Source organism: Ambystoma mexicanum, chromosome 1p, assembly GCF_040938575.1.
Source record: "Ambystoma mexicanum isolate Mex_15411 chromosome 1p, UKY_AmexF1_1, whole genome shotgun sequence".
In the NCBI taxonomy this organism is placed as follows: Eukaryota; Metazoa; Chordata; class Amphibia; order Caudata; family Ambystomatidae; genus Ambystoma; species Ambystoma mexicanum.
The window spans coordinates 971,032,284-971,045,784 of record NC_090921.1 but is presented as its reverse complement, the minus strand read 5'-3'; the positions used below and the strand labels follow the sequence as shown (position 1 = coordinate 971,045,784).

The 13,501-nt window shown below is 43.5% G+C and overlaps 1 protein-coding gene across 3 annotated transcripts in view; it reads left to right on the top strand.

The window, feature by feature from the left end:
• The window catches only part of ELMO3 (engulfment and cell motility 3), a 593,731-nt gene that overhangs the window by 266,677 nt on the left and 313,553 nt on the right, over positions 1–13,501 (top strand). For all 3 annotated transcript variants that reach the window (XM_069653870.1, XM_069653880.1, XM_069653889.1), the window contains one exon: positions 11,903–11,975. In XM_069653870.1, coding sequence (XP_069509971.1) covers positions 11,903–11,975 — 73 coding nt within the window. The remainder of the gene's footprint in view (positions 1–11,902; positions 11,976–13,501) is intronic.

Below are 13,501 nucleotides of genomic sequence, written 5' to 3'. Positions count from 1 at the left end.
GGATTGCAGAAGTTTCTAATAAGGGAAGTTCTCCAACAGATGTGTTTGTGGTAAATGGAAGGGTAGTAACATTAAAGGTAGATAGTTGCTCACCTTGGACCTTAGTATCAAAAAAGACTTTTGAAAGCTGTTTACAAGGAAAACTTTCTGATCTGAAGGATCACAGCATTGAACCATATGCATATGCCAATGTGAAGATTGAAGTATTGGGAAAGTTCCAAGCTAAAATTGAATATAGAGGGAGGAGTTGTAAATCGGAAGTCTATGTAACGCAAGAAGGCTCTTCTCTTTTAGGATGGTCTGAACAACGTAAACTAGGCATTAGAATTCAAGCAAATGCAGAGGAGCCAGTTACTGTCGCCGAAGTGAAGGACAAGTGGGAAAAGAGCTTTGCAAAGGTATTTCAGGAGGATTTAGGGGAGCTCAAAGGATTCAAACATGAGATACGTCTTAAACCAGGAGCAATACCGAAAGTGCACAAAGTGAGAACTAATTGGAAATTGAGACTCTGATGCAGAAGGGAGTCATAGAGCAATGTGAGAGTTCAGAATGGTTATCCCGTTGTGGTGGCTGCGAAACCTAATGGGCAGATAAGACTTTGCATGGACATGAGAGATGTGAATAGAAACATTCTGTTGCCGATAATTGGAGATGCCTTGTCCACTCTCAAGGGAGCTAAGGTGTTTTCTGTGATAGACCTTTCTCAAGCGTATCATCAGATTCCATTGGAAGAAGACTGTCAACAATTGACTGCATTCATTACGCCTTTTGGTACCTTCAAGTATTGCAGAATGCCGTTTGGACTTGCTTCGGCGGCATCAGTATTTCAGAGAGTGATGGACACTATTTTGGAAGGGATAAAGAATGTCATAGTGTTTCAGGATGATGTACTTGTGCTTGCGAGTAGCGTTGATGAGCATGATGTAATTCTAACCAATGTATTGAGTAAGCTCTCTGAAGCTGGTTTGACTGTGAGGATAGATAAGTGTAAAATTGCTGTTAAGAGTGTGGAATACCTTGGGCACGAAATTGATGAGTTTGGAGTGAAACCGAAGAAGAGTTTAGTAGAAGCTGTAAAGAAAGCACCAGTACCATCTAACAAAGATCAAGTGAGATCTTTTTTGGGTGTCGCTGAATATTACCATCGTTTTGTCAAGGATTTCGCTTAGGTTTCAACTCCCATAACGGTGATACTCAAGAAGGGTGCCAAGTTTGAATGGTCACCAGAGTGTGATGCAGCATTTAAGAATATTAAAAAAGGAATAAGTGAAGCCCCTTCAATTGGAAGGTTCGATCCACATGATAAGATAGTGTTAGTAGTAGATGCGAGTGTATTGGGTCTTGGAGCTTCTCTAGTACAATATGACAGTGATAAGAGGGAAAGGATCATTGCTTTTGCATCAAGGGCATTAAAGGGAGCGGAGTCTAAATATTCTGTAATTGAAAGAAAAACTCTAGCTATGTACTGGGCCATCAAACACTTTAAATATTTTTTGTGGGGCAGGCAGTTTGTGGTTAGATCAGACCACAAACCGTTAGTGCAACTGTTTGAAAGTGGGAGGTGGGCGTTAGGTTCACCCAGGATAATTCGATGGGGTCTTGGACTGCAAACATTTAACTTTGAGGTGAGTTTTCTTCTGGGAAAGAAACATTTAGTAGCAGATTGCTTATCCAGGTTACCGATTGAAGATGCTGAAGTAGAAATTGATAATAGTGGAATTGAAGAGTCAGTAGTAGCAGAGGTAAAGGAAGCGATTAGTCGAGAGATATGGTTGCGAGGGGAAGAATCTGATCAAGAACTTAAGTTAATCAAGGAGTGGACAGTGAAGGGATGGCCCCATAAGAGAAATTTGGAAAAGAAATTTGATGTATGGTGGGAACTAAAAGACGAATTGAGCATTTCTGAAGATAGACTAAGAAGAGGAAAGTGTGTTGTTCATCCAGAATCTGTCAGATCAAGGTTATTGGAACTTGCTCATGAGGGTCACCCGGGGGAAGGAGCAATGGAAAGAAACCTTTGGCAGAATTATTGGTGGCCAAGGATTGATAAGATGTCTTAAATGTGGGTGAAAGACTGTATGATATGCCAGATGAGTGACAAAACTAAAGTTGTGCGCGAGACTCCATTAATTCCAAATCCTGTTCCTATTGAACCTTGGACCAGAGTTGCCGTGGACATTATGGGTCCCATAAGGGGCTTAGGAGGAGGTCTAAGGTTTTTGTTTGTGTTGATTGATTATCACTCAAAAGGGGTTGAGTGGCAGGCAGTTAAGGAAGTTACAGCTAAAGAATTGATAACTTTCTTAGAGGAAGTATTCATTAGAGAAGGAGTACCGAAAGAACTTGTTTCAGACAATGGAGTTCAATTTGTGTCAGAAGTTATGAAAGGTTTCCTCAGAAGTTATGATATAAGACACATCAAAACAGCTTTGTATCACCCAAGCGCCAATGGGCTTGTCGAGAGAGTGAACCGTTGGTTGAAGGAAGGACTGAAATTAGCCATGAGAGGGGGACAACCGTGGAGAGAGGTGTTGAATTTGTTGACATGGAGTTATCTAACCACTCCACATTCAGTGACAGGAGTGTCACCTTTTGTATCTCTGAAAAATAGAGAACCAAGGACCAAATTGTGTCCTGAATGGTTGGGGATGTCCAAAGTAGTTCAAGTAGATAGAGAGCAAATAATGAGACATAAATGCCAGTCAGGAGAAAAATACAGTGGATTTTCAAGTGAGGGAAAAAGCTAAAGAGCGTGAGTGGACAGTGGGAGAGAGTGTATATATAAAGAATCCCAGATATGTGAATAAATGCTGTGATAGTAAGTATTTGGGGCCAAGGAAAATATTGGCAGTTAGAAAGTCAGTGGTAGTTTTGGAGGGAGGGCAAGCTTGGTCTAAAGGAAAACTTGCAAAAGTGTATGGGGTGAATGACAGAGAGGAGGATGCAGGGCAGCAAAATATGAGAGGAAGTGTGAAAGAAGACATGAGCAATAGAAACAAGTTTGGTGTGTCTTGCAGATTGAAGTTCAAACCAGCATGGATGAAAGACTACATGTCATGATTCAATAATGTTTTGGGTTACGTAAAACATTGTATTGCATTTATAAGGCTTGGTAATACTTAGGTTTCCTATTCGGTGTACTTGTAATTTCATTATTGTTAAAATTGTTTAGCATTCCTTTTATTTTATCTTAGAAAGTTTTGTACATGTCATTTACACAATATTAGTGTTTTATGCATGGCTAGTTAAATTAAATGTTTGGAGTTAATTTGTTCTCCTGAGGGGGAAGATATGTAGAGAATTGATATGCTTTAGTGCGCGTGCTGTCACACAAGCCCTCTCCCCTTGTTAGAACCTGGGAGAGGGATCGCGTGACAGCGGCGACGGTTGAGATAGAGTCAACAGGAGAAGAGTTGTGCTGGCGGGCTCGCCGCGTAATAAACTTAATATAACTTACATTTCCGCATCAAAGTCTTCCTTACAATTTTCCTTCCAAATCTTCAGTTTATTCACACGATATAACTGGAATGGCTTCTATTGATCTGCTTGCTGTGCTTTATATGTTATAAGAGAAACAACCTTGGTAATGATATAGGGTCCATGCCACCTCGATGGAGAACGTGTTCTGAATTGTGGGTAGAAGGACTATCAACGATATCCCACTTGGAAAGTTTGGCTTTTTTTGTGATAGAAACTTTCCGGGCATTGCTGGCCCCATTGCAAGTGTTCTCTCACCAACCGCTGTACATTTTCCATGTATTATATGATGTTCCTGATCATAGGATGGTCACTGGTTTGATGGCTCTCTGTACCTTCCCATTCTTCCGTCAAGCTATGTGGGCATTTCTGGGGTTCCCACCATATAACAACTCAAAGGGGGAGAACCCAGGGATGACTGTGGGATCCAATCATCCCAATTCTGCCCATCCTCAGAGACCAACTTCTTCAAGATTCACTTTAATGTTTATTTAAAATGCTATACCAGTCTGTCAGTTTGGGGGTGGTACAGGGATATTCAGGGGGTTTTGATGTTCATCAGGGTTTTCATTTCACTCATCAGTCAGTGAGAATTTCTGTTGGAAGGCTCACACTTGTGAAGAGGGAATTATACCTTTTAAGATAGCTGTGATGGTATTACTTCTCATGGAGAAGGCTTCTGAATATCGGGTCACATAGTCGACAGTCACTAGAATGTGCCTGTTACCAGACTTGAATGGGGGTCATTTACGTCCATGCCGAATGGGCGGAAAGGGACTGCTATAATGGGCAAGGGCTGTAGTGGTGTTTGTGGTATATCCTTTTGAGTGGTCTTCTGATGGATGGGGCAGCACTCGCAGAATTGTTTAGTCTTAGTCTAGACCACAGGCCAGTAGAATCCCCTGAGCAGTCTCTTCTGGGTGGTCTTTATCCCAAAATGCAATGCTGCCAAAAGGAAAGGGCCAACTCTAGAACAGCCTTCCAGAACTGCTTCGGCACCAGCAATCGGTGGTGAGTGATGCAGTCTCCTTGGTGATCAACACTGACCCAATAGAGTAGTCACACTTTTTGTATGAAATTTAGAGTCTTCAGCATGCAGCTCTCAGCTTTTGAAACCAGGATTTTCTGGGCCTGTTCCAGAAGCAAATGGGTTCTCTAAGCCTCTGCAAATTCTCAGGTAGCAGGTGCTGGGGTCACTTGTTGCGGGACTCACTCTTTGTGTGCCGCTGTCATCTCCCAAAAGCCAGCCTTATCTCTATTGGTTGTCTCCAGCGTCTCCAGTTCCCCTATTTCTGGATTCAATATCTTCCAACAGACCAATTGAGTGATGGGATGGCCCTTTTTTACAGGTAGAAAGATTTATTCCTGAGGTTTATCCTCATCAGCTTCACTTCTCCTCAGTAATCTCATCGATAACTTCTGCTTCAACCTCCAGATAATATTTTTGTGCCAATTCTGACTTTGGTGCCACTGTGCCATAGGTTACCTCCAGTATCTCTACTTGTAACACTGTTGAAACCATAGCTTTCCCTGTTGGTGGAATGGTAACGTCTTCATTCCTGTAGAGGTCACATCCTGTGGGCCCTGAAGTCACACTTGCTGGGATTCTGCCTATCCTCATCAGTCTTAACAATTCACAGCATCTTGCTTAGTAGTGGCTGAGCTCTGTATCGGGGTATGCAGGATCGCACAATGACCCCACTTATCATAGATAGTACAAGAATCACTCCAAATCTCATGATGGTTGAAAGGTTTTTTATTGATTTTTCACAGGGCTCCAGGGTGTGTGGGGCCAAGGCGATAGAGGACTATGTCTGTGAGAGTGTCCAAAATGTTAAAGATTTTGGAGGAAAATTGTGAGCATAATCATCAGCAGAGAGCAGAGGCAATGGATAGTGGCTTGGGAAGTATGAGCAAAGCTTGGAGGGTAGATGAGTTTTCTTTTGTGATTGCAAATAGATCCGATCAGGTTTGTGAAGTAGGATGATTTGGCAGAGTCCAGTGTAGAGGAGAGAGCAGCTTTGGCATTTTTGTAGTCTAGGAGTAGGATGAGGGTCCGGCATTTGTGTCGGCATCATAAATCACAATGCACATGTGTTTTGAGGGACTGAATCTCAAAGGTGATCCAGGGCTGAGGCTGATCCGGGAAGGTGTGAATGTGCATGCAGTATAGTGTTGGCCAAAGGGAATCATAAGTGCATAGTGAATGTCAGAAAAAGCATGGTCAATGGAAGAGGCATGCATAAGGAAGAGAGACAGAAGAGGTCCTTACATCATCAAGGTAAGGGACAAGAGAATCCTGCGTGACATATGCAAGGCTGCATTGTACTGTTCGGTACACACATGCACAAAATCCTTATGCATAGATACTGTGGCGGGTCGGAAGGAGGAGTCGGACACATTGAAGACATGATACCTCTCGTTAATTAAAATATAATACAAAGGCCCAGCTTTCCATATTACTAAAGAGATTGCCCTGGCTATCGAAAGTAACTAAAGGTGCTTGTGTGTCATCAGGAGGTAAAAAAGTATAATTCCCAAACCTAAGTCCACCTGACCCTACCACTAATATGAATAACTCAAAATAGGCAAAAGAATGTCTCTTTTCTCCTGTTCCTCTCTCTTCTTGCCTTCTTCCCAGCGGCTTTCTTTTTAAGGCTGTGTCTTATCTCCTGTGAGTATTGATACACAAATGTCTCAGTTTAAAATGTAGGATTCTTTAAGTTATCTTCCCTGATAGTCTCTGGACGTTTCCTTCATGAGCTTATCTAGCTCTTCCCATATACTTGTGGGCCTTTCCTTCTCTTTAGTGCCAGCTTTATGACAATTTTTCTTGAAAAGGTTTTTCACACTTGGGTCTTGTATGTCTCTTATATTCTTGAGGGTTCACAAACCCTAGATTTTGCATGACCGTATCCAAATTATGAGTCCCTCTCTCTTGGGTTTATGGTGTTGGATTCTCCCTTGTATGATACTGTTCCCTTGACAGTCTGATTTCACAATACTTGTTACCCTTATTTGCGGTGGGCTTTCTACTCTATTCAAGCCTCAGTACCTGGGGGCTTCTCCCTTCCTCTCAGGGTATATGCTTCCACTTTTCATCCATTTCCCAAAAGGCGTTATTCGTAACGTTTTGTATGGATTTCAGATATCTCCAATTCTGCTTACTTAATGTTCGACTTTCATATTTGTGACTTTGAGATTTTTCGCTCCTTTGAAAATGTTGCCCCATCGGCCTCACGCCTCTCCCATTCTCCCCGGTACCTTTTCCGATGCAGGGGAATTCGGCTTCTCGGTTCCTCTTCTCTCTTCCTGGTTTCGCCGGCGTAGCATTCTTGGCTCCTCTGAGTGCTGTCCATGCAAGTGGCCATCCGTACTCCCTTCTACGGTGGTCTCTGCATTGTTTGTTGGCCGTCCGGCCCATCACGAAGCAGCCGTGGTCATACCACCACCTTCCACAGATCTTCGGTCCCAGTTAGGGCAACGGTTCTCCCATTGCTGCATTCGTCGGCTCTCCGGCATCTCACTCTGGCGTTCCTCGACTTTCCAAAAGTTGTGGTCTCTGCGACTTTGTTCTGCTCCACCTCTCCCAAGTTGTAATCACGTAAGGGGGCTTGCCCTGCGTACCATACTCTCTCTCCTCACAAGAGCTAGTCGTCCCAGTTATATACAGTTCTCTTTTTAAAGCAGCATCTCCTTTTCTTTGGTATGGCTGTTTTGTTCCCACATTGCCTGAAGCCAAACATAAGGATGACAGATTAGTCTTGATCGCAGGTAGCCCCATATGGCCAGATAGGGTATTGAGTCTAGGGAATTCTTCCTTGCAATGGGAGTCCTTGTCCCCTATGTGGGCGTCACTCCCATTGAGGTCTGTGGTGAAGTGGAGTAAGGTGTCGGACAAAGGGCAGGCATGTTTAAACAAGTTTTATTTGTAAAGATAAAAAAAGGTACTACCTCTCCCTATTTCCAAAGGGTTATCCCTACCTACACAAATATCAATTCTGGTGCTTGATGTCAGGATGCAAAGTGTCCGTCGTCTGTCCAAAAACATACTCTAATCCTACCTCAATTTTACAAAAGGGTTCAGGATCCAAATGAAAGTAATATCAGGAGAATGACTCCCTTCTCCTGGTGACTGGCTCAGCCCTTATCTCTTTTCCAACAATCTTTTGCACTAGCTTCTGATTCAACAAAGAGAGTGTTGTCAGGAGAATGACTCCCTTCTCCTGACCCACCTCGCACCACCTTGGGGGCTGTCTTGGGATATGTTTTAGCAATTCTCCCATTCTCCCTGGTACCTTTTCCGATGCAGAGGAATTTGGCTTCTCGGTTCCTCTTCTCTCTTCCTGGTTTCGCCGGCATAGCATTCTTGGCTCCTCTGAGTGCTTTCCATGCAAGTGGCTGTCCGTACTCCCTTCTACGGTGGTCTCTGCATTGTTTGTTGGGCGTCCCGCCCATCACGAAGCAGCCGTGGTCATGCCACCACCTTCCACAGATCTTCGGTCCCAGTTAGGGCAACAGTTCTCCCATTGCTGCATTCGTCGGCTCTCCGGCATCTCACTCTGGCGTTTCTCGACTTTCCAAAAATTGTGGTCTCTGCGACTTTGTTCTGCTCCACCTCTCCCAAGGTGTAATCACGTAAGGGGGCTTGCCCTGCGTACCATACTCCCTCTCCTCACAAGAGCTAGTTGTCCCAGTTAAATACAGTTCTCTTTTTAAAGCAGCATCTCCTTTTCTTTGGTATGGCTGTTTTGTTCCCACATTGCCTGAAGCCAAACATAAGGATGACAGATTAGTCTTGATCGCAGGTAGCCCCATATGGCCAGATAGGGTATTGAGTCTAGGGAATTCTTCCTCGCAATGGGAGTCCTTGTCCCCTATGTGGGCGTCATTCCCATTGAGGTCTGTGGTGAAGTGGAGTAAGGAGTCGGACAAAGGGCAGGCATGTTTAAACAAGTTTATTTGTAAAGATAAAAAAAGGTACTACCTCTCCCTATTTCCAAAGGGTTATCCCTACCTACACAAATATCAACTCTGGTGCTTGTCGTCAGGATGCAAAGTGTCCGTCATCTCTCTAAAAACGTACTCTAATCCTACCACAATTTTACAAAAGGGTTCAGGATCCAAATGAAAGTAATATCAGGAGAATGACTCCCTTCTCCTGGTGACCGGCTCAGCCCTTATCTCTTGTCCAACAATCTTTTGCACTAGCTTCTGATTCAACAAAGAGAGTGTGGTCAGGAGAATGACTCCCTTCTCCTGACCCACCTCGCACCACCTTGAGGGCTGTCTTGGGAAATGTTTTAGCAATAGTCCACACAAATCTCTTCACTTCTTCCCAGGGGCTTCTGAAAGCTTGCTTTCAAATTCCAGCAATTCTTCCCTGTTCTTTGATGTTATGAAGATTTCCATAGAGCTCTTTTTGTCTAGTGTTGTCTTTAAACTTAACTAGATTACCACTATGATGAGGGAGTTTCCCCCCTATGTACTCCTGACTCCTGATTCTCTGGATATCACTACTGTGATGAGGAAAATGACTCCTGAGGCTTTCTTGACTCTTGGTTCTCTGAATGTCACTACTGTGATGAGATACATTGCTCCTGGGGCATTCTTGGCTCTTGGTTCTGTGGGTATCACTACTGAGATGAGGGAGATTCCTCCTGATGCACTCTTGACTCTCAATTCTCTCGATATCACTACTATGATGAGGGTGATTACTCCATAGGCTTTCTTAACCCTTGGTTCTCTGGGTATCCTACTGTGACTAGGGAGATTACTGTAGAGGCTTTCTTGACTCTTGGTTCTCTGGGTATCATTACTGTGAGGAGGGAGATTATGCCCAAGGCTTTCTTGACTCTTGGTTCTCTGGGTATCACTAATGTGACAAGGGAGATTGCTCCTGAGGCTTTCTCGACTCTTGGTTCTTTGGGTATCACTACTGTGACCTTGGGAGATTACTTCTGAAGCTTTCTTGACTCTTAGTTCTCTCTGTATCACTACTGTGATGAGGGAGATTACTCCTGAGGCTTTCTTGGCTGTTGGTTCTCTGAAGGTCACTACTGTGACGACGGAGCTCACTCCCGAGGCTCACTTGACTCTGGAGCTGCTCCAAGCACCTAGCAGGTCTCCTGCTACTCCTGTTATCTTTTGTGTATCAGGACTGCGTCACCAATCTTCCTGGGGTGATGGGCTGCCCCACGTTGCTTCACTGCTCGTTCTTTCCTCACTGCGCTCCATGCTCCATCCTTGCGGCTCTGCAGAGACTTGCCCCACATGGCTCTGGCGACATTGCAGGACCACACGATCCACCTCCCTGAGGTCACATCGCTTCTAGCTTCTCTTCCCTTCTTCCACTGGTCAGCAGCTTGGCCTCGCCTACAGTGCTACTCCGATTGTTCCTGGATGTGCCTGCCACGGTGAATCAGCGCATCTGCAGCTTCACGTTCCCAGGTTTGAACTTCCCGGGCTGGGCTGGCTTCGTGCTGTCTGCTCTCTCCATTTGCCAGTTCTTTCTCACTCTCTATTTCTTGTACCTGGATCCTCCCCAACGTAAAGTCAAAGTCCTTCTTTACTTTTCTTGCTGTGATCTTTGCTTCCTTGGGGCCAACTCTTCTCAGTGCTATGGTCAGGCAACCTGTTATTACTCTGCATGCTTCTCTGGCTCTTCTACATCTGGGTTCTATTAATTGGTTAATCAAAGAATGGATAGACATTAGCATAACTGACAGTAGCTTTAGCAGGGATTTCTGACAGGGACTTGGTCCCAAGGGAAAAGGGGTTTGGGAGTTCCTTCACGGAATGGGAGTTCTTATCCCCTTATAGGGCAGTCTTTCCCTGTGAGGTCCCGCTTCCTACCACCCCCAGGGGGACAATTGGGTAGAGGCTCGCCTCCCTAGCCTCACAGGGAAGGGCTTCCCTCTGGGGAGACGTGACGAGATCCCGTAAATCATCACAGGTCCCACTTGCCCATACTCATAGAGGGGTTCTTGCAGTGCAGGCTCACCTGCTTAGCCTCAAAGCGGGACCCCCCCCTGAGAAGAAGGGTCAAAAACCCTTGATTTGTCACAATACACAAACAAGAGCAGTCACACAAGTGGGACAAACAGGACTGAGAAATGTATTCAATACTGGTCTTAACTACATGTACCACCAGGTATGACTGCTGCTCACTGATGTATGCAATGTATGTAAATCTAAAGCAGATGCATAGGCTACGAAAGTAATAGACTTTTATCAACTTGTATCTGTTTTATTTATAAGTGCCCTACCCAACTTTCCTGTAGAAGGGTATAGAGAACAAAATATTCTCTCATATATTTTCTGCGATTTGAGAGACCGTGAGAAAGCTCTTTGAACAGTCAGTACTATGACTCACAGGTTTGCAGTGAATAATACTATATCTAGAAAATTATTTTAAAATATGTTCAGTGCCAAGAAGATTTTCCTATGCACAAAAGCTTTTCTATAACTATACACAGGCAAAAATAACGGCAGAGGGCCTCAATTGAAAGGAGCATTGTGGCAGCATGAGCATGCCATAACCTTTTATGGATACGCCCTGGTCGATGCTAACATTAAGTTTGATGGATAGGTAATAATGCTTTGGGTCCACCACTAGATGGTGAACTGTGCAAAGTCTATCACTCTGAAACAGAAGCAAGCTGCAAAATGACTGTTGCTGGAAGTTAACAACTTTTCATTTCTAAGAAACACTCAGGGAGTCATTTTATAGTAAGTGGAGCAGAAAATGAAAGTGTAAAATTGGTTTTACTCTTTCATTTTCTGCACTAGATAATTTTTCTTTCCTCACCGAGGCATAGGAGGGCAGCAAAGCGGAGATAGCATCTCCTCTCTGCTTTCCTCCTCCATCTCAGGAGAGCACTTAGTTTTACACCTGCATGAGGTTTTCATGCAGGTGTAAAACCAATGGATTGCAATATCCATTGGCACCTGTTAATAAACAGGCAGATTCCATTTGAATCCGTTATAAAACACTGCCTGCAAAGCGTAAAGCCGGGAGGGTGTAGAGGATTTCACCTAATTTTATTCTTTAGTTTTACTCTCCGCTTTGTGAGTGACAGAAATTGCATGCAGGGGACCCCACAGCATGTACGTAAAAACGTAGGTTGTCTCCTGCATGCAATTTCCGGTTTACGTTAAATACCCTCTTAGTGTGTTTGGTAACACATGTGCATCTCTTCTTCTTGCATGTCTCCCACCTTCCTGCACACATTTAGGTCAATTTGAGGATTGGCATTCCCCATGAGGCAAATGGTGTTTTATTGAATGGAAATATCTATTCCTGTTAAAGGCAGCAATGGGGTTCGAAGAGCCCAGTGGTGGGTATATTGTGATGCTTGCTCTGCTTGTGTTAATGGTGATATGAGAAGAGAATTCCTGCTGATATGTGCACTTCTCCCTACAGGTGGAATCTCAACAATTCGGAGCAGTATGCGCTTCAATATGCGGATGGATCAGAAGCATACATTACTGAAAGGGTGAGCCTATTCCCCGGCAAAGTTCTTAGATGTATAATAAGGTGCAAGTGTTGGCACACCCGATTTAAGGTAGCAGGGCCTCATCTCATTTTGTCTCATTTAGAAGATCTAAAGGTATCACCAATCTGATGTTATCTGGCAGGAAGTTCCCTAAACGGGGTCTGTTGTGGGTCAGTTTGTTTTGTCCCAGATAGGTGGGAACTGGGATGAAATGTCCATGTTTGATGTGGCTTGTTGAATAACAATAGTCCTGAGGCTCCAAGTAGAAGCTGCATCTCAGAGTGGTACTTCAAAGTAAGTTTAGTAGGTCTGATCCGTCTAAAATTAATGTAAAATACTATAGTGTAATGTAAAATAGCAGTTTCTTTGTGCGATCGCTATTGGATTGCGTGCGCTATTTACCACTCTTAAAACCTAAAAGAAAGGTCGGCAGCAAGTAATAGTCTTCCCTCAAGCTTCCCACAGAGCTTGTAGCAAGTAAACAGAAAAGATTGTAGTTCGGGAGGATATCTTGCGCTCATACCATACACTTGATCTAAGTTTTACATTTTTACAAGTCCAACATCATTATTCATAAAGTCACTCCAAGTGTTCCTTCAAAATGAATGTTTTTAATTCTTCTAGAGAAAAACACAGCCGACATGTGTTTCGACCACCAGTCGTTCTCAAGAAGGCCCCCTTTTTGTGAAGCTAGATGAACATAGATTGGGATCAAGCCCAGTAAATGGTGATTTTTGAATTTTGGAGCCTGGAACTCACAATTATAAGACTGCAGGAATTTCCAATACTCATTTGACTCAATAGACTCATCCGCACAGGATTGGAACTCTGAATTTTCAACATAAGATCAAGTGTGATCATTTGACATTGAGATCAAATTTAAGAGATATAGGGAGTGTACATGGGCTGTGTTCTTCTCTAGAAGAATTAAAAACATTCATAGGTAGGCTCCTTACAGAGGAGAGGCTTCGATGTTATACCTTACAATAATTCTGTCAACTCTAAGCTGCCAATGTACAATGGAACTCCCGAGATTAGAACATCTGAATTACCTCTAATACAAAATGAAGGGATGGTGGCTATCAATGAAGCTAAGTCCTGTTTAAAGGACATGCAAGAGTGGCGTTGGCTTGCACTGTCCTTACGAGAATCCATTGCACAACTGAAATCGGTCCCTAAACCACTTTAGCACAAGGTCTTATTTCCAAATTGTATTATGGAATACAAGGGGATATAAACATCTTTTGTTAGACACTGTGCAATGTGTGAAATTTAATGAATATGATTTTGTCTTGTTGCAAGAAACCTGGGTCACCTCTGGCTTGTACATTAATGGTTTTAATACCCTAGGATTAGCTGCAAAAAAAAAAGATAGAGGTAGACCAAGTGGTGGTTTGCTGCTGGCTTATAGAATTGATACGTGTATTAAACTTCTGGATAGTTCTTTTGTACTGGATTGTGCCATAAGAGCTAGTTTTGAATTGGTAACAGAGGCTGGAATTGCTCATTTGTTGATGTTCGACGTA